General features: G+C 44.4%; 1 protein-coding gene across 1 annotated transcript; it reads right to left on the reverse strand.

Moving 5' to 3' along the window:
* Positions 1–2203: 2203 nt before the first annotated feature.
* Positions 2204–19167, reverse strand: LOC105497047 (zinc finger protein 468). The gene is given in 6 exon segments (XM_071086086.1): positions 2204–2418; positions 2421–2498; positions 2501–4543; positions 11370–11496; positions 17916–18003; positions 19050–19167. Coding segments are annotated over 5 exon segments (2301 nt in total). The 5' UTR covers positions 17931–18003; positions 19050–19167; the 3' UTR covers positions 2204–2380.
* Between the last annotated feature and the right edge of the window lie 2118 nt (positions 19168–21285).

Below are 21285 nucleotides of genomic sequence, written 5' to 3' on the forward strand. Positions count from 1 at the left end.
TTCATTGTTCCTCTACCCAAATTTCACCATATTGATTTCTTGAGACACTATCTCGCTCTGTCACCCACGCTGGAGTACAGTGGCATGATCATGGCTCCCTGCAGCCTCTACCTCCTGGGCTCAAGCTTGTACCAGTTTATTTTGGTGCAGAAAATGCGACATCACGCACAATTTTCTCATAATATGCATTTTTCCATGAACTTCCTGAAGACCCCTTGTACTAGCAAACTGTATTCAAGAGGATAGAAAAAGGATTGTAGATATGCAAGTACCACTTATTTCTGAGATGCAAGGATGGTTCAACATATTCAAGCAAATCAATGAGATATACCACTTGAACAGAATGAAACATGAAAATCACATCATCTCAGTAGACGAAGAAAAAGCATTTCACAAAATTCAACATCCAGTCATCATGGAAATCCTAAATAAAATAGATACAGAAGGAAATTTACCTCGACAATAGAAAGACCATCCATGAAATGACCAATGCAGAAATAACCAATCGGGGAAAATGGAATGCTTTTCCTGTAGGATCTCACATGATGCAAGAATGCTCTCACCCCTTCTATTCAATCAATACTGGCTGTCCTAGCCAGAGCAATGAAATAGCAAAATAAATCAAACTCATCCAAATCAGAAAGAAAGAAGTCAAATTTTATTTGTTCATTGATGACATGACATTCTGTGAAGAAAATCACGAAGAGTCAATCAAAATGCAACTGGAACTAATAAACACATTCAGTGTATTTGCAGAATAGAACAACAGCACCAAAAATTAGCTGAATTTCCATACATTAACAATAAATAATTTTAAAAGAAAATTAGAAACCACTTCCATTTGCTAAAGAACTTAAACTAAGAAACATTTAGAAATAAGCATTAAAAGGTGAGGTTTGTACCTTGAAATCTACAAACATTGATCAAAATGATTAAAAACATGTATAAATAGATATAAACCCCATACTGATTGGAAAAATTAATATTGCTCAATGATTATATAACTGAATGTGATTTAGATTCAGTACAATACTCATAGAAATCCCTATATCTTTTTGTTAAAGAAACAAAAAACAGGCCAGGCAGAGTGGCTCACACCTGTAATCTCAGCACTTTGGGAGGTGGAGTCAGGTGGATCATAAAGTCAGAATATGGAGACTATTCTGGCTAATACGGTAAAACCCAGTCTCTACTAAAAATACAAAAAATTACCCAAGTATGGTGGCACACAACTGTAGTGCCAGCTACTAGGGAGACTGAGGCAGGAAAATCGCTTGAACCTAGGAGGAGGGGGTTGCAGTGAGCCGAGATCATGCCACTAAACTCCAACATGGGCGACAGAGCAAGACTCCATCTCAAAAAGAAAAAAAGAAAAAGAAAATACAGTTTGGGAAAAGTGGTTCCTGTCTGTTGGCCAGGGTGTTCTCAAACTCCTGACCTCGAGTGACCTACCTGTCTTTGCCTCTCAAAGTGCTGAGATTACAAGCATGGGCCATGGCCCCCAGCACAATCCTCTTAACATAAACAGTTTAATGGTAATTAATGCTTGAACTCAATGTTAAGTCAACTCAAACTCAGGTCAAGGCTGATTTGACTCTAATGTCAATTAATGCTTGATGGTTTGTTATACTCATTACATTAGAAACAACTGTCTCTAAAAGGAATTGCCTGATGTTCTGCAAGGAGTGACCTCAGACTGAAGACCTTGCCACACTGATGACATTTATAAGATTTCTGTCCAGGCCGGGCGCGGTGGCTCACGCCTGTAATCCCAGCACTTTGGGAGGCCGAGGCGGGCGGATCACAAGGTCAGGAGATCGAGACCACGGTGAAACCCCGTCTCTACTAAAAATACAAAAAATTAGCCGGGCGCGGTTGTGGGCGCCTGTAGTCCCAGCTACTCGGGAGGCTGAGGCAGGAGAATGGCGTGAACCCGGGAGGCGGAGCTTGCAGTGAGCCGAGATCGCGCCACTGCACTCCAGCCTGGGCGACAGAGCGAGACTCCGTCTCAAAAAAAAAAAAAAAAAAAAAAAAAAAAAAAAAAAAAAAAAAAGATTTCTGTCCAGTATGGATTTTCTGATGCCTAATGAGGTGTGAACCTGAAGTAAAGGCTTTGCCACAATCATCAAACTTGCGAGCTTTCTCTCCTGTATGAATTATCCTGTTTTGCGTAGGATGAAACTTGACTGAAGACCCTGCCACAATCATGACATCTGTAAGCTTTCACTCCAGCATGAGTTCACCAATGAAATGCAAGGCATGAACGATGTCTGAAAAATTTGCCACACTTATGACACTTTTAAGATCTCTCTTCATTGTGGATTCTCCAATGACTTGCAATGATTGTAGCATTACTGAAAACTTTGTGACAATCATTACATTAGTCAAGTTTCCCTGTCCCATGGATTGCTTGATGGTAAGTGTTGACTGCCCACTAAAGGCTTTGCCACACTCATTGCACTTGTAAAGTTTCTCTCCAGTGTGAATTCTAGTATTGTCAGGTGTGAATCATTCCCGAAAGCCTTGTCACAAACCTTATATTTGCATGTTTTTTCTCCAGTATGAATTCTCCTACGTATTTGAAGCTGGATTTGCGACTGAACTTTGTCACATTGTTCACATTTGTAAGATTTCTCTGCAGTATGAAATCTGTGATGACTTGCAAGGTGTGATTATTGATTAAAAACCATGCCACATCCATTAGACTTGTAAGGTTTCTCTCCAGTGTGAATTACAAGGTGTGAATTTTGACCCAAGGTCTTGCCACACTCATTACACTTCTAAGGTTTCTCTCCAGTGTGAATTCTAGTATGTTTTGCCAGGTATGAATTATATGCAAAAACCTTGTCACAAATTTTATATCTGTATGGTTTCTCTTCAGTGTGAATCTTCTTATGTTTTTCAAGGTTTGACTTATGACTGAACACGTTGTCACATTCCTCCCATTTGTAAGGTTTCTCTGCGGTATGATGTCTATGATGACGTGCAAGGGTTGCTTTTTCATTAAAAACCTTGAAACATTCATTACACTTGTAAGGTTTCTCTCCAGTATGAATGGCCCTGTGATTTACAAGGGTTGAATGGTGATGGAAGGTGTTGACACACTCATTAGACTATTCAGATTTCTCTGCACTATGAAGTCTATGATGGTATACAAGGGATGACATCTGACTGAAGGTCTTGCCACACTCATTACACTTGTAAGGTTTCTCTCCAGTATGAAGCCTACGATGGATTATAAGGGATGATGTCTGACGGAAGGTCTTGCCACACTCATTACATTTGTAAGGTTTCTCTCCAGTGTGAACTCTCTGATGTTGTGCCAGGTGTGAATCCCTCTGGAAAGCCTTGCCACAAACCTTACATTTGTATGGTTTCTCTCCAGTATGAATCCTCCTATGTCTTTCCAGGTTTGATTTGCGACTGAAAACTTTGTCACATTCTTCACATTTGTAAGGTTTCTCTCCACTATGAATCCTCCTATGTCTTTCAAGGTGTGATCTGCGACTGAAAACTTTGTCACACTCTTCACATTTGTAAGGTTTCTCTCCAGTATGAAGTCTACGATGGCGTGCAAGGGTTGATAGTCGATTAAAAACCTTGCCACATTCATTACATGTGTAAGGTTTCTCTCCAGTGTGAAGTATAGTATGCTTTGCCAGATATGAATTATACACGAAAGCCTCATCACAAACCTTACATTTGTATGGTTTCTCTCCAGTATGAATCCTCTTGTGTCTTTCAAGGTGTGATTTGCGACTGAAAACTTTGTCACATTCTTCACATTCATAAGGTTTCTCTCCGGTATGAAGTGCTTTGTGGATGAAGAGGGATGAATTGTGACCAAAGGTCTTGCCACACTCATTACACTTGTAAGGTTTCTCACCAGTGTGACATCTACGATGGCATGCAAGGTATCGCTTCTGATTAAAGACCTTCCCACATACATCACATTTACATTGTTTCTCTTCTAAGTGAATTATCTGGTGTTTTTTTAAGAGTGAGCTACAATTAAAGGATTTGAAACTCTCGATACATTCGAAAGATTTTTCTCTCATGTGTCCTTCCCATTTTTGTGTGAGTAATGAAGAATGGAGGTAATTATTTCCATACTTACTAGAAATAAGGGTTTTGGGCCTATCAGAAATTCTTTGGGCTGTTGAAACCGAGGAAGCATTGTTGATAGATTTCTCAACTTGATTACCAATTTTCCCTTCAGGCTGAAATACGTGCAGTTCAGACAGATGCGAATGAAAGCTTGATCCAAGCTGATCTTTAATATGCTTGTTTCCAGCATGCCTTTGATCATGTCGGTCTGTATTACCAGTCAACTCTTTGATTTTTGTCATGGGTGCTGCATGACCATTTGTTTCATCTTCTTTCCACTGAAAGTCAAAGTCATGAATGTCTTTCCCAATTTCATGGAGGCAAAATTCTCCAGTGTGATGACTTGCTTGTCTTTGCAATGTCCCGGTGAGGATCACTTCTGTATTGCCTTGCCCTGTTGATGACAATGTCTTCAACATGCATTTGGAAGAGATATCTACAAAATTTAAACACCAATAGGTTTCCAGTTAAGTACGGATGGTATATAATACTGAAATGTGTAAATATCATAGAAAAAACAATACTTATTTTCAACTTCCCAAATATGAGCTTCAAAGTTTAGGAACACAAAAGGAGTAAGATTCTTTAATAAACAAGGACGATTACATGTCCTTCAAATCATTTCTACGGAAGCCTATTCCCAATATTATGACAAAACACTGACAGGACACAAACATGTGTAAGTCTAAAGTAAGGAGTGTTTTTCCATGGTGACCCTACAGTGTATCACACTTATCACTGCCACATCGGAGAAAAATGTATATCCTTCATATTTACAGCATATTTAGTGTATACAAATAAATGCTAAAGAACCACACAATATACTATATTGGTAAATAATCCACCTCAGGCTACTGTAAGAATAACCAAAATTAGTGGAAATTCTGTATTGTCAAATAACCATAGCACTGACAAGATAAGATTACAAAAATTAGCCAGGTGTGGTGGCCAGCGCCTGTACTCCCAGCTACTCCAGAGGCTGAGTCACAAGAATTGCATTAAGCTAAAAGGCCAAGGTTGCAGTTAGCTAACACTGCACCACTCCACTCCAGCCTGGGTGATAAAATGAGACTCCATCTCAAAAAAAAGGCATGGCATGGTGGCTCGCGACTGTAATCCCAGTACTTCCGGAGGCCGAGGCAAATGGATCACCTCAGGTCAGGATTTCAACCAGCCTGGCCAATGTGGCAAAACTCTGTCTCTACTAAACATACAAAAAGTAACCAGGCGTGGTCACGGGCACCTGTAGTCCCAGCTACTTGGGAGGCTGAGGCAGGATAATCGCTAGAACTTGGGTGGCAAAGATTATGGTGATTTGAGATCGTGGCACTTTACCCTGGGCGACAGAGTGAGACTCCATCTCAAAAAAAAAAAAGAAAGAAAATGTTAATACCATATTTTTCTGAATAACTGTTACAAAAGTTATTAACTGGAATAGGCATATAGTGACTTTAATTTTTAATTTTTGGTATTTTTGTTTTTTTGAGATAGAGTCTGGCTCTGTCACCCAGGCTGGAGTGCAATGGCATGATCTTGGCTCACTGCAACCTCTGCCTCCTAGGCTCATGCAAGTTTCTTGTTTTAGGTCCTGAGCACCTGGGATTACAGGCATGTGCCACTATGCCCGGCTAATTTTTGTATTTTTAGTAGAAATCAGGTTTCACCATGTTGGCCAGGCTAGTCTCGAACTCCTGACCTCAGGTGATCCACACGACTCGGCCTCCCAAAGTCCTGGGATTACAGGTGTGAGCCCCTGCACCCTGTGGCACTTTGTGACATTAATGGGGGAGTGTGTCAGTTATATTGCATACCACATACTGAAAATTCACATGTGAAGTCATAAAAATCAATGAATCAAATATTGCAACCCAGGATAAAACAAGCAAGAAAAAAAATAAGTAGATTTATACAGACTGAAGAATTCTAAACAATTCCCTCTTAAGAAAAAAGCCAAAACTTGTACTTACCACCAGTACACAATGTAAGACCTGAAATACATGTTAAGGTCACTACCTTCTGATATATGAGGTGAAGAAAACACACAGCATTATCAGGAACAAGAATTGGCTAACGTCCGGGTGCAGTGTCACATGCCTGTAATCCCAGCATTTTGGTCGCCTGAGGTGGGTGAATCATGAGTTCAGGAGTTCAAGACCAGCCTGGACAACATGGCGACACACCATCTCTACTAAAACTACAAAAAAATCAGCTGGGCATGGTGGAAGACGCCTGTAATCCCAGCTACTTGGGAATCTGAGGCAGGAAACATTTGAACCCAGGAGGCGTAGGTTGCAGTGAGGCAAGATCACGCCCCTGCACTCCAGCCTCAGTGACAGAATGAGACTTTGTCTCAAAAAAATAAAATAAGATAAATAACTACTTCTCAAATAAGCTTCGGTAGATTTGGTATTCTCTAATAGGATGTTCCTGCAGATGCAGACCTTGAGAGGATCTAGTCATGGGTGTTGACTACTCGTGAATAGGACCAGCGCATTTATAAAAAGACAGTAAAGAGCTCGTTTCCTGTTCCTCTTTCCACCATGTCAGGACACGGCAGGAAGATGGCTGGGCTAAACCATGAAGAAGGCTCTCACTAGGAAACAATGTGGCTGGCACCTCACTCTTGGATTTCCCACTTTGCAAATTCATGAGAAATAAATGTCTGTGTCTGAAGCCTCCCAGTTTAAGCTATTTCCTTTTTTGTTTGTTTTTGAGATGGAGTCACGCTCTATCACCCAGGCTGGAGTGTACTGGCAGGATTATCCTACCTCAAGTGATTCTCCCTCCTCAGTCCAGAGTCTCACTGTGTCGCCAAGTCTGGAGTTCAGTGGCATGATCTTGGTTCACTGCAACCTCCACCTCCCGGGTTCAAGGGATTCTCCTGCCTCAACCTCCCAATTAGCTGGGATCATGGGTGCACGCCACCATGCACAGCTAATTTTTGTATTTTTAGTAGAGACGGGGTTTCACCATGTTGGCCAGGCTTGCCTCAAACTCCTGACAAGTGATCAACGTGTCGCAGCCTCCCAAAGTGCTGGGATTAGAGGGGTGAGCCACCATGGCCGGCCAGTCTAATCTATTTCTAACAGGACAGTGAAATGACAGAGACAGGAAAAAGAGCATCTCATCATTAACATCATCGAAAGCTGACAAATCTTATTAAACTAAGGAAGTTGAGAGTCTGTACTGTAAAACTTGCAATACTTGAAGCCATCTACTAGCACTAACATGTTTTAAAAACCTTGAGACAGGCCAGGTGCGGTGGCTCGTGCGAGTAATCCCAGCATTTTGGGAGGCTGAGGCGGGAGGATCACCAGGCCAGGAGATTGAGGCCATCCTGGCTGACAAGCTGAAACTCCGACTCTACTAAAAAAAATACCAAAAAATTAGCCCGGCGTGTTAGCACTCACCTGTAGTCCCAGCTACTTGGAAGGCTGAGGCAGGAGAATTGCTTGAACCTGGGAAGTGGAGGTTGCAGTGAGCCTAGATCACACCACTGCACTTTAGCCTGGGTGACAGACTGAAACTCTGTCTCAGAGAGAAAAAAAAAGAGAAATGAAAGAAGGCTAAAGAGTAACTCCAACCCACAAGCATATAAAAAGTTCTCCAGACTGGGTGTCGTGGCTCATGCCTGTAATCCCAGCACTTTGGGAGGTTGAAGTGGGCGGATCACCAGCTCAGGAGATCGAGACCACCCCGGCCAACCAACATGGTAAAACCCCATCTCTACTAAAAATATAAAAATTAGCTGGGTATAGTGGTGCACGCCTATAGTCGCAGCTACTCAGGAGGCTGAGGATGAAGAATTGCTTGAACCTGGATGGTGGAGGTTACAGTGAGTCAAGATCACACGACTGTACTCCAGCCAGGGTGACAGAGTGAGACTCCATCTCAAAAAATTAAATAAATAAATAAATAAAGTTATCCAGTGAAGGTAAATTAAAAAAACAGATAGTCCAGGCGTGGTCTTTCATTCCTGTACTCCCAGCACTTTGGGAGGACGAGCCAGGCGAATCACCTGAGGTCGGGAGTTCGAGATCAGCCTGGCCAACAAGGAGAAACCCTGTCTCTACTAAAAATACAAAATTAGATGAGTGTGGTGGTGCATGCCTCTAATCCCAGCTACTTGGAGGCTGAGGCAGGAAAATCGGTTGTACCCAAGAGGCAGAGGTTGCGGTGAGCTGAGATCACAGCATTGTACTTCAGCCTGGGTGACAACAACAAAACTCTGTCTCATAAATACATAATTAATAAAAGGACAGACACAGAAACTGGCATACGTATACCTTTTCTTCATAAATAAACGTTTTTTCATATTTTTTAAAATAAAAGGCATGAAAAACACTGTACATATATGTTAATGGAAATGCAACACACACAGAAATAATTCTGACATAAATAAAAAAAGTTCTAGTGGAGTAGTTTTTGCAGGTTATGGATTTTTTTTTTTCTGTCTCCCAGGCTGGAGTGTAATGGCATGATATCAGCTCACCGCAACTTCCGCCTTCCAGATTCAAGCGACTCTCCTGGCTCAGCCTCCTGAGTAGCTGGGATTACAGCCACCCACCACCGCACCTGGCTAATTTTTGTAATTGTAGTAGAGACAAAGTTTCGACATGTTAGCCAGGCTGGTTTTGAACTCCTGACCTCAGGTGTTCTGCCCACCTTGGCCTCCCAAAGTACTGGGATTATAGGCGTGAGCCACTGCATATGTCCAGGTTATGGAAATTTTAAGTTTCATTATTATGCTATAACTTTAAGATGTTTAACATACCTGCAACAATAACCTCTGCCCAAATATCTATACAACGCACTTCACTTCTGCATACTGAAAGGAATGGACACTGGTTGTTACATGTTTACTAAGAACTAAAGGACAAAACTATTTAAAATGATAACAATGGTTAGGCATGGCAGCTCATGCCTATAATCCCAGTGCTTTGGGAATCCCAGGTAAGTGGATCACTTGAGATCAGGAGTTTGAGACCAGCCTGACCAACATGGTGAATCCCCATCTCTACTAAAAACACAAAAATTAGCTGGGCATGGTGGTGTGCACCTGCAGTTCCAGCTACTCAGGAACCTGGGGAACGAGAATCCTTTGAGCCCGGGAGGCGAAGGCTGCAGTTAGCCATGATCGTACCACTGCACTGTAGCCTGGGTGACAGAGTGAGACTCTGTCATAAAAAAAAGGAAAGAAAAGAAAGAAAGTAAGAGCAGAGAGATAAGCAGGCACAAAGAAAGTGTGGAGAAAACAGAGATCAGCTTGTTACTGTGTCTATGTAGAAAAGGAAGACATAAGAAACTCCATTTTAATCTATATTAAGAAAAACTGTTTTGCTTTGAGATGCTGTTAACCTGTAACTTTAGCCCCAACCCTGTGCTCACAGAAACATGTGCTGCATTGAATCCAGGTTTAAGGGATTTAGGGCCGTGCAGGATGTGCCTTGTTAACAATATGTTTGCAGGCAGTATGCCTGGTAAAAGTCACCGCCATTCTCCAGTCTTGCCAGGGACACAATGTACTGCGGAAAGCCCAAGAGACCTCTGCCCAAAAAACCCTGGGTATTGTCCAAAGTTTCCCCCTGCTGAGACAGCCTGAGACATGGCCTCATGGGAATGGAAAGACCTTACATCCCCCAGCCCGACACCTGTAAAGGGTCTGTGCTGAGGAGGAGGAGTGAAAGAGGGAGGCCTCTTTGCAGTTGAGATAAGAAGGCTTCTGTCCCTGGGAATGGAATGTCTCAGTGTAAAGCAGACCATTCCCATTCATTCTATTCTGAGAAAGGAGAAAAGCACGGCTGGAGGCAAGATACGCTGGCAGAAATACTGCTCTGTTACTCTTGGCTACATTGAGATGTTTGTGTAAAGTGAAACATAAATCTAGCATACGTGCACATCCAGGCAAACTACCTTTCCTTGAACTTCTTCATGATACAGATTCCTTTGCTCACATGTTTCCCTGATGACCTTCTCCCTAAATGTTGCCCTGCTACACTCCCCTCACTAAGATAGTAAAAATAATGGTCAATAAATACTGAGGGAACTCAGAGACCGGTGCCGGGGCAGGTCCTCACATGCTGAGTGTGCCGGTCCCCTGGGCCCACTGTTCTTTGTCTATACTTTGTTTCTGTGTCTTATTTCTTTATTTCTTTACTCAGTCTCTTGTCCCACCTGACGAGAAATACCCACAGGTGTGAATGGGCAGGCCCCCTTCAGAAAGATGTCCATTCAGGGATGTCAGGACTTAAACTTTCCTTTTCCCACAGAATTCTCCCACTTGCAGAGTTTCCCCACACACTAGTGGAAGGTGGAGCTTCCACTCTGCCCATCTGAGCTCTTACCTGCCTTTACACCTGTAATACATTCCCACCCAGCTGGATTTTTTTTGCTATTTTCATTTCACTCTCCACGGTCCAGGGCTCTTTCCCTTGCTCCAACATGGAGACAGCAGGTCAGAAAGAGACTCCTGCTTATAAAAAGAAAGGACCATGACGTGCTGGAGCTTTTCTAGAGTCCCAGCCATATGTTTCAATAGGAAAGAAGACATTACAGATGGATCTAAGAAAATATTTCACAAATTCCTCCACTGACTGCCTCCTTCTGAATGCTGAGGGAGCATTGTAATATGTAATATGTGGACATCGAGCTCTCTTCCAAGAACTACTGAATTGAAAGCACAGGAGAAGCAAACAGGGAACTGGATATCTTTAAAGTCGGCCATAAGATTTTGTTTTTGTCTTTTGAAACACAGTCTTGCTCTGTCACCGGGCTGGAGTGCAGTGGTGTGTTCTCGGCTCACTGCAACCGTGGCCTCCTGGGTTCAGTTGATTCTCTTTCCTCAGCCTTTCTAGGAGCTGGGATAAAAGGTGTGCACCACAACATCTGGCTAATTTTTGTATTTTTAGTAGAGATTGGGTTTCTCCAAGTTGGTCAGGCTGGTCTCAAACTCCTCACCCGTAGAGATCCACATGCCTTGGCCTCCCAAGGTGCTGGGATGACAGGTGTGAGCCACAACGACCAGGCTGTGATAAGGTTTTATGCCTACTTTAGTTCTGGAAGCCCCACTGAGCTATCATGAAGAATGCAGAACATCTAAACAAAGGGGACAGTGAAAGTCCAGATGCTACATCATGAAGCTTTTCATTTCAAAATCAATATCTCTTCCATTTTAGTCAAGGAACGATGGGGCTCCCAAGAGGCAACAAGAGAAAATGCAAAGACACACAAGGGCACATCCCCAGGAGGGAAGGTATCCTCACCCAGGGAGACCAGGTTCCTATAATTCTCCAGCATCACGTCTCTGTATAAACTCCTCTGAGCAGGGTCCAGGCATTTCCACTCGTCCTGAGAGAATTCTATGGCCACGTCCCTGAATGTCAACAGACCCTGCAACAAAAACACATTGTAAGCAAATGGCTATGGGAGGAGTTCTCATCTTTACAGAAAATGAGAAGAGGAGAGAGGGGAAAGCAGGGATTTAATTGTAGAGAATGTTCTGACAAATCCGAGTGAGGGATTTCTCACCACATGACGTCTCCCCAGATGTGTTTTATTACACTTTTTGAGTATAATCAAGACACACTTTCAGTATAAATTTCTTATGTTTGTGAAAAATACAAGAAATAAATAAGAAATCAATGTTGGGTTCCTGTTATAAAAATGTTTGGAACTTTTATTGGCACACCAGGTGACATTCAGTATCTAGATGAGAGAGAGCACAACTGATGTCTTTTTTTTTTTTTTTTTGGGATGGAGTCTCACTCTGTCGCCCAGACTGGAGTGCAGTGGCACCATCTCAGCTCACTGCAAACTCCGCCTCCCGGGTTCACACCATTCTCCTGCCTCAGCCTCCCGAGTAGCTGGGACTACAGGCGTCCGCCACCAGGCCCGGCTAATTTTTTGTATTTTTAGTAGAGACAGGGTTTCACTGTGTTAGCCAGGATGGTCTCGATCTCCTGACCTCGTGATCCGCCTGCCTTGGCCTCCCAAAGTGCTGGGATTACAGGCGTGATCCACCATCCCCGGCCCGACTGATGTCTTAAAAGATGACAATGTCCACAGTAAAAGATAGGCTGGTGACACATGCCTGTAATCCCAGCTACGCAGGAGGCTGAGGCAGGAGAATCGCTTGATCCAGGGAGGCAGAGGTTGCAATGATCCCAGATTGCATCACTGCACTCCAGCCCGGGCAACAGAAACTCCATCTCAAAAAAATAAAATTAAAAACAAAACAAAACAAAACAAAATTAGGTGGGCGTGGCGGGAGGCACCTGTGGTCCCAGCTACTTGGAAGGCTAAGGAGGGAGGATGGCTTGACTCTGAGGGTGGAGGTTGCAGTGAGCTACGATCCCACCAGGAAACCCACTCCTGGGCAACAAAGCGAGACCCCATCTCAAAATAAAATAAAGTACATGAAAACAAAATTACTCAAAGTATAAAAATCAATCGTGTATATATATATGTTCACAAAATAATAAAACCTACAGAGACTCACAAAAAACTGGATGTTAATACAAAAGGTTATCATTTGTCCCAGATTTTCAAAATATAAAAGATTTTCAAAATATATACATATGTGTGTATACATGTATTTGTATGTATATGTGTGTGCATGCTTGTGGGAATGTGTATGTACATATATAAAGTGTTTAAAAATATGAAAAGTAGCAAGTTGTGTTTAACTGAAGAGGCATCTCATCTTGCTGGAAAAGGACACTTTGGCAGTTGCGGGCAGGGGGGAATCTTGTCAGATCTAAGAAAACAGGAAATGCCCCATCCTAAAAAAAGCAATCACCCTCTCAACTGCCTGACCTGGAGGAATGTTCAGATATGTGTAGGAATGCAGGCGTGCACAGAAGGAACCACTATGGCACTCTTTACACAGGGAAAAATCTCAAAGGACCCACATGTTGTCATTCAGTCCATTTCCAATGCAGATGGCAAACAGCAAGCTAGCCATGTTTACTAACAGGACAACATGTAAATTCACAACCAGCAGGATCAAATATCGAAGTAAAATATTTACTAAAACACAAAGAAGACAACAACAGACACCGGAGTCTACTTGAGGGTAGAGACCAGGAGGAAGGAGAGGAGCAGAAAAAATAACTATTATGGGCCAGGCGCAGTGGCTCACACCTGTAATTCCAGCACTTTAAGAGGTTGAGGCAGGTGAATAACGAGGTCAGGAGTTCAAGACCAGCCTGGCCAAGATAATGGAAACCCCTTCTCTATTAAAAATACAAAAAATAGCCAGACATGGTGTTGGCTGCCTATCTCAGCTACTCAACAGGCTGACGCAGGAAAGTGCTTGAATCCAGGAGGCAGAAGTTGCAGTGAGCTGAGATCACGCCACTTCACTGCAGCCTAAATGACAGAGTGAGACTCTGTCTCAAAAAAAAAAAAAGAAAAAGGAAAGAACTTTAAGTTACTACAGAATTTTTTCTAAAGCCTCATAACGATGCACAAATACGTCTGTATGAGACTTGCTCTGACACCTGACACAGAACTGACATTAGCGGCTCCCCAGTGAGGTTGGAAGGAGGGTGAAGGACATGACAGGGAAAGGAGATGCCCTATGGCCAAGGGTCTAAGCTGCAGCTTTGCTTGGAGTTTTACCACTAAACAAATATATAGATCATGTGATGTTTAAATATATAACAATATATATTTAACAATAATTGGTGGGACTGGGCATGGTGGCTCGTGTCTGTAATCCCAGCATGCTGTGAGGCTGAAGCAGGCAGATCACCTGAGGTCAGGAATTCAAGACCAGCATGGCCAAAATGGTGAAACACCGCCTCTTCTAAAAACATGAAAAAATTAGCCGCGGGGGATGGCACGTGACTATAATCCCAGCTACTTGAAAGGCTAAAACAGGAGAATCACTGGAACTTGGGAGGCAGAGGTTGCAGTGATCTGAAATTGCACTACTGCACTCCAGCCTGGGCAATCGAGAATTTGTCTCAAAAAGAAAAAAAAAAAAAAAAAAGCTGGATGAGGTGGCTCATGCCTGTAATTTCAACACTTTGGGAGACTGAGGTGGGCAGATCACGAGGTTATGAAATGGAAACCATCCTGGCTAAAAAGGTGAAACCCCATCGCTACTGAAAATAAAAAATTATCCAGGCATGGTGGCACTCGCCTGTAGTCCCAGCTACTCAGGAGTCTGAGGCAGGAGAATCACTTGAACCAGGAGGGCAGAGGTTGCAGTAAGCCGACATCACACCACTGCACTCCAGCCTGGGCTGCAGAGCAAGATTCCGCTCAAAAAATTAAAATTAAAATTAACCAGGCATGGGGGCACCTGCGGTCCCAGCCACCTGAGAGGCAGAGGTTGAGGGATGGCTTGAGCCTGAGGGTGGAGGTTGCAGTGAGCTAAGATCATGCCACTGCACTCCAGCCTGGGCAACAGACCGAGACCTTGTCTCAAAATAAAATAAATATATGAAAACAGCATTACTCAAAGTATGAAAATATGTATGTCCAAAACAATAATAAAACCTACACAGACTCACAAGAAATTAGATATTAATAGAAAGGGTTGTAATTTTCCCCAGATTTTGAAAATATATATGTATGTAGGTATATATGTATGTATATGTATAGATGTATGTGTATTTATGTGTGTGTATATATATTTATAACAGTTTTAAAAATATAAAAGTAGCAAGATTTGTTTAACTGAAGAGGAATCTCGTCTTGGCAGTGGGAGGAAGGAGAGGAGCAGAGAAAATAACTACTGGGCCCGGGCACAGTGGCTCACACCTGTAATCCCAGCACTTTGGGAGGCTTAGGCGGGTGGATCACCTGAGGACAGGAGTTCAAGACCGGCCTGGCCAACATGGTGAAACTCTGTCTCTACTAAAAATACAAAAATTAGCCAGGCATGGTGGCTGGCACCTGAAAACCCAGCTACTCGAGAGGCTGAGGCAGGAGACTCGCTTGAACCTGGGAGGCAGAGGTTGCAGCGAGTTGAGATCATGCCATTATACTCCAGCCTGGGCAACAAGAGCAAAACTCAGTCTCAAAATAAATAAATAAATAAAAAATAACAGCCAGGTGTGGTGGCTCACACCAGTAATCCCAGCACTTTGGGAGGCTGAGGTGGGTAGATCATGAGGTCAGGCGTTCAATACCAACCTGGCCAAGATGGCGAAACCCCGTTTCTACTAAAAATACAAAAAAATTAGCTAGGCACGGTGGCAGGTGCCTGCAATCTCAGCTATTCGGAAGGCTGAGGCAGAGAACTGCCTGAACCCAAGAGGTGGAGGTTGTAGTGAGCTGAGATCACACCACTGCACTTCAGCCTGGGTGACAGAGTGAGACTCCATCTCAAAAAATAAAATTAAATTAAAATAAAATAAAATAAAATAAAAATAACTATTGGGTACTGGGCTTGATACTGGAGTGATGAAATAATTGGTACAACAAAACCCGATGATGTGAGTTTACCCCTGTAACAAGCCTTCACATGTAGCCCCAAGCATAAAGTGAAAAAATAAAATAAAATTTTTTAAAAATTTACAACAGAATTCTTTTTTCTTTCTTTTTTTTTTTTTTTTGAGACGGAGTCTTGCTCTGTCACCCAGGCTGGAGCTCAGTGGCAAGATCTTGGCTCACTACAAGCTCCACCTCCCAGCTTCACGCCATTCTCCAGCCTTAGCCTCCCAAGTAGCTGGGACTACACGTGCCCACCAACACGCCCGGCTAATTTTTGTATTTTTTAGTAGAGACAGGGTTTCATCCTATTAGCCAGGATGGTCCCAATCTCCTGACCTCATGATCCACTGGCCTCAGCCTCCCAAAGTGCTGGGATTACAGGTGTGAGCCACCACGCCTGGCCCAGAATTTTTTTTTAAATCTCATAATGATGCAGAAATACACGTGTATGAGACTTGCTCTGACACCTAACACAGAACTGACGGTAGCGGCTCCCCAGTGAGGTTGGAAGGAGGATGAGGGATGTGACAAGGAAAGGAGATGCTTTATGGCCAAGGGCCCAAGCTGCAGCTTTGCTTGGAGACTTACCACAAAACAAATATATACATCATGTGATGTTTAAACATAACCATTTATATGTAATAATCACTGGTGGAGCTGGGCACGGTGGCTTGTGCCTGTAATCCCAGTGCTCTCGGGGGCTGAGACAGGCAGAGCACCTGAGGTTAGGAGTTGGAAGACAGCCTGGCCAGCATGGTAAAAAGCCGTTTCCACTAAAAGTACAAAACAATTAACCAGGCGTGGTGGCGCATGCCTATAATCCCAGCTACTAGGTGGGCTGACACAGGAGAATCGCTTCAACCTGGGAGGCAGAGGTTGCAGTAAGTTGAGATCATGCCACTGCACTCCAGCCTGGGCAACAAAGCAAGACTTCATTTCAGAATATAATAATAATAGGTGGAATGAGAATATGGCTTTATCCTCTAGGATAAAAAAGAAGTACTACTGGCCTGGCGCGGTGGCTCAAGCCTGTAATCCCAGCACTTTGGGAGGCCGAGACGGGTGGATCACGAGGTCAGGAGATCGAGACCATCCTGGATAACACGGTGAAACCCCGTCTCTACTAAGAAATACAAAAAACTAGCCGGGCGCGGTGGCGGGCGCCTGTAGTCCCAGCTACTCGGGAGGCTGAGGCCGGAGAATGGCGTGAACCCGGGAGGCGGAGCTTGCAGTGAGCTGAGATCCAGCCACTGCACTCCAGCCTGGGCTACAGAGCGAGACTCCGTCTCAAAAAAAAAAAAAAAAAAAAAAAAAAAAAAAAAAAAAAAAAAGAAGTACTACTCTCATATTTGAGAAAAATTGTAAACATTTTTACCAAAAGCACTTGTTTCACAAGCCTTTCCACAGTGACACCACTGTCTTCATAAGCTTAATATGCTAAGAATAGTTTAACGAATCTCCTCCTATTATTTACATTGATTTCATATTCTTAAAATAATGAAGGAATAGGCCAGGCACGGTGGCTCACAATTGTAATCCCAGCACGTTAGGAGGCCAATGTGGGTGGATCACCTGAGGTCGGGAGTTTGAGACGAGCCTGACCAACATGGAGAAACCCCGTCTCTACTAAAAATACAAAATTAGCTGGGCATGGTGGCGCATGCTTTTAATCCCAGCTGCTTGGGAGGCTGAGGCAGGAGAATCGCTTGAACCCAGGAGGCGGAGGTTGCAGTGACCTGAGATCATGCCATTGCACTCCAGCCTGGCCAACAAGAGCAAAATACTGCCTCAAATAATAATAATAATAATAATAATAATAATAATAATAATAATAATAAAGGAATCATTCATGTATTATTCATGTCTATGTATGAACTTTCCATTCTAATTAGTAAGATTTCTGGAGTCAGAAACTTAGTAACTCACTCAATTACCTAATAATGTGGTACAAAATCAGGGAGTAAAGATTTTCTTTTATTGGTCTCCTTTTCTAGAATTTTCCACGTACTTTGTGCACATTAATACGTGACTTCCATTGGCAGCTGCTCTAATCCTGGTCCACAGAGAGCTGACAGTGCATCCAGATGTGGCCCCTGAACAATCCCTGCTGCCCAACAGCACTGACACCACGGGACCCTCACCCCGTCTCCATCCATGTCTGGTGTGAGCCCTTCCCAGGCCCATGCCCAGTGCAGCCTCTTCCCAAGTTCATGTCACTGGGTCACGAGAGATGGAATATAAGTGGGTGAGTGTGAGCAAACCTGTCAGGCAGGACACTTCAGACTCAGAGAAGATTCCCAACTCCAAGGCCCAGCGTTTCTGAAAGGAAGGAGACAGAACAATCCACCGAAATATCATCTCACCTGAGGAAGAGCCATCCCTGACTCCTCTGCTTTCCTCTTCCTCTTCCGAGTTTCTTCCTCATGGACCAAGAGTCTTTAGCAGTCAATCCTGAATGTTAAAAATATGCGTTTATGGCTCAGAATCAACACATCCCCCTCCCTGTAACACGATGACACAAACAAAGGAGACCTCACCCTGAGGAAATACGGTCCCCTCTGCTGCCCAGTGCATCAGGAACAAAAAATTCCTACAGGAGGCCGGGCGCGGTGGCTCAAGCCTGTAATCCCAGCACTTTGGGAGGCCGAGACTGGCGGATCACGAGGTCAGGAGATCGAGACCATCCTGGCTAACACGGTGAAACCCCATCTCTACTAAAAAATACAAAAAACTAGCCGGGCGAGGTGGCGGGCGCCTGTAGTCCCAGCTACTCGGGAGGCTGAGGCAGGAGAATGGTCTAAACCCGGGAGGCGGAGCTTGCAGTGAGCTGAGATCTGGCCACTGCACCCCAGCCTGGGCGACAGAGCAAGACTCTTGTCTCAAAAAAAAAAAATTTCCTACAGGAAAACTCCCGCTCCCCTCCTGGAGAAGCCCCCCCCCCCCCACACACACACATACTTCAGCTGTGGGGAGCTGGGCTGGGATGAGCTCTCCTTGAGGAAAACTCTACCAAAAATACAAAAACTTAGCCAGGTATGGTGGTGCACGTCTGTGTGTCTGTGGTCCTAGCTACTTAGGAAGCTGAGGTGGAAGCATCACTTGAGCTCAGAAGTTTGAGACCAGCCTGGCCAACATGGAGAAACCCTGTCTCTGCTAAAAATACAAAAACTGGTCCAGGCATGGTGGCTCATGCCTGTAATACTAGCACTCTGAAAGGCAGAGGTGGGTGGATTACTTGAGGTCAGTTGTTCGAGATCAGCCTGGACAACAGGGAGAAACCCTGTCTCTACTAAAAATACAAAAAGTAGCCGAGCTTCGTGGGCATCTGTAATCCCAGCTACTCAGGAGGCTTAGGAAGGATAATTTCTTGAACCTGGAAAGTGGAGGCTGCACTGACCTGAGACTGCACCACTGCACTACTGCCTGGGCGACAGAGTAAGACTCAAAAATAAAATAAAATACAAATACAATAATTAGCAGGGTGTGGAGGCACACACCTGTAATCTCAGCTACTTGGGAGGCTGAGGCAGAAGAATCAGTTGAACCCAGGAGACAGAGGTTGCAGTGAGCCAAGATCACGAGACTGCACTCACAGCCTGGAGGACACAGTGAGAGTCTGTTTGGGGGAAAAAAAAAGTACATTTCTGATAAGATTGACACAGAGATAAGAAAACTTGAGTAATGTGATACAGACTGACGGGCAGAGGGAACTTCAGATGGGGGTGGGAGGCCATGGGAGGCATCTCTGAGCCTAGACCTGAAGGAGAAAGGGACAGTGCCATCTTCATTTAGAAACATAGAATAAAAGCGGAGACAACGACCTGAGACAGGAAGGGTTTTGATGTTTGAAAAAAGAGAAAAGCAAATGTGACTGGGGCAGAGGGAGTCGGGAGATGAGGGCAAGCTCCCAGGAGGAGGCTGGACACTGGCAGGGACCCTGGACACAGGGCTGTGGAGCCACAGTGAGGAGCTGGACTTTTGTCCCGGGGAACACGGGAAGCCAGTGGGGGGTTCCCTGCCAGGGACTGACACGACCTGCTTTAGACGTAGCTGTGATATCCTCATACAGACAAAGGCCTCTGAAGATGGTCTCTGTTTCTGAGTCTACCACTCTGTTTCTTCCATTCTTCTTCTTTTTTTTTTTTTTTTCATTTTTGGTTTACTGCATCCCATGGAAAATTCTAATTACAACTGGGCACTCCCCTCTCCCAGAGAAAAAGCCATGCCCACACACCGCCACTATTTTGCCAATCATTTCAGGGGTCAGGGTCACTCAGGTTGAGCTTTTCTGGTCTAGCCCTTCGTCGCCAAGCTGCAGGGAGGCTCACCCGGGCTCAGAGCGGGAAACATTTTCACCAAGTTACCCTGAGAAGGTCTGAGGTGAGTGAGAAGGTGTGCCTGAATTCTTACATGGGCGCCTGGAAGGGCTAATGGGATGGGTTGTTCTTATTCCATCCTTAAATTTAGAGAAGCATCTTTCACCTACCTGGGTTAAAGAAAATTCTTTGGAAAGGTTCTGATGAAACTGACTCCCAACATTGAATTCTTCCTTAGAAGAAAATCTCAGTAACATTTATAAAATGCAGAAGTGTGAACACACAGCTATTGACCTTGAAAACAGGGAAACAGGGTCAGCTGCAGAACTAAGACATAAGCAAATTTTTCAATCAAGAATACATGGGTGGACAGCTGCGGTGGCTCACACCTGTAATTCCAGCACTTTGGGAGGTGGAGGTGGGTGGATCACCTGAGGTCAGGAGTTTGAGTCCAACCTGGCCAACATGGTGAAATCCTGTCTCTACTAAAAATACAAAAATTACCCGGGCTCCATCGTCACAACTTATTTAACCTCTAGTTGCTCCTTCTCCCCAAGCTTTAGATCGTCCTCAATCTCCATAGATTTCTGCCTCTTCTCCCATCTCTGCGCATCCTCTGTTCTCCCTGTTAAATTCTCTCCTCCCTGTTATAACCCCCTGTCCCCAATCTGGCACCCCAGATCCCCAGGTATCCTCCCTGCTGTGGTTCTCCCTCTGTTCTCCTTGCCACCAACACCACTCTGCTCTGTCTGCCCTGGCTCCAAATGCCTCCTCCTCTCCCTCACTCTGAGCCTCCCTCTTTGCTGCCCCTCACTACCTTGTTGTCTGTCCTTCATTTCTCTGTACATCTAGCTGTTCTCTACATTTCTGCAGTTGCTTTTCTCCTCCTGCTTTCTTATCTTTTTTTCACTTTTGCTGTCTCTTGGCAAATCCCTCACCTATCCTCTACTTTGCCATCTGTTACGGGTCTTCCTCATTCTTCTTTTCTCTGCCTCTGGTTTTCTACTGCTCTCTCAGTCCCTCTCTCTGTCTCCTGATCCTGCTGGCCCACACAATCACACGAGGGTTTGGAGTAAGACGCCGGCATCTCGGAGGAGCACATTTTCCAAGAGCTGAATCTGGGCAGGCAAGAACCTCGTATCACAGGACAGGCACCGGGCACCTCTACAGTGCGGGCTCAGGGGAAGCGGTGACTGCGGAGGGAAGACCTGGAGAGCAGCAGGGCCCAGCATGAGGAGGGAGGTGGGGGGGCAACGACGCCTTCAGACAAGGGTGGGATCTGCACGATCCCAGGACCAGAGAACGCGTCCTCCCCGCTACTGGGGTCACGGTGCTGTGCTCCAGGAATTGACGAGGGTGAGGCTGGGAGACGCGCAGGGTGGGAAAACACCTCTCGGGTGAGGATTGTTAAAAGCGC

The sequence above is a fragment of the Macaca nemestrina genome, chromosome 20 (assembly GCF_043159975.1).
Source record: "Macaca nemestrina isolate mMacNem1 chromosome 20, mMacNem.hap1, whole genome shotgun sequence".
Lineage (NCBI taxonomy): Eukaryota > Metazoa > Chordata > Mammalia > Primates > Cercopithecidae > Macaca > Macaca nemestrina.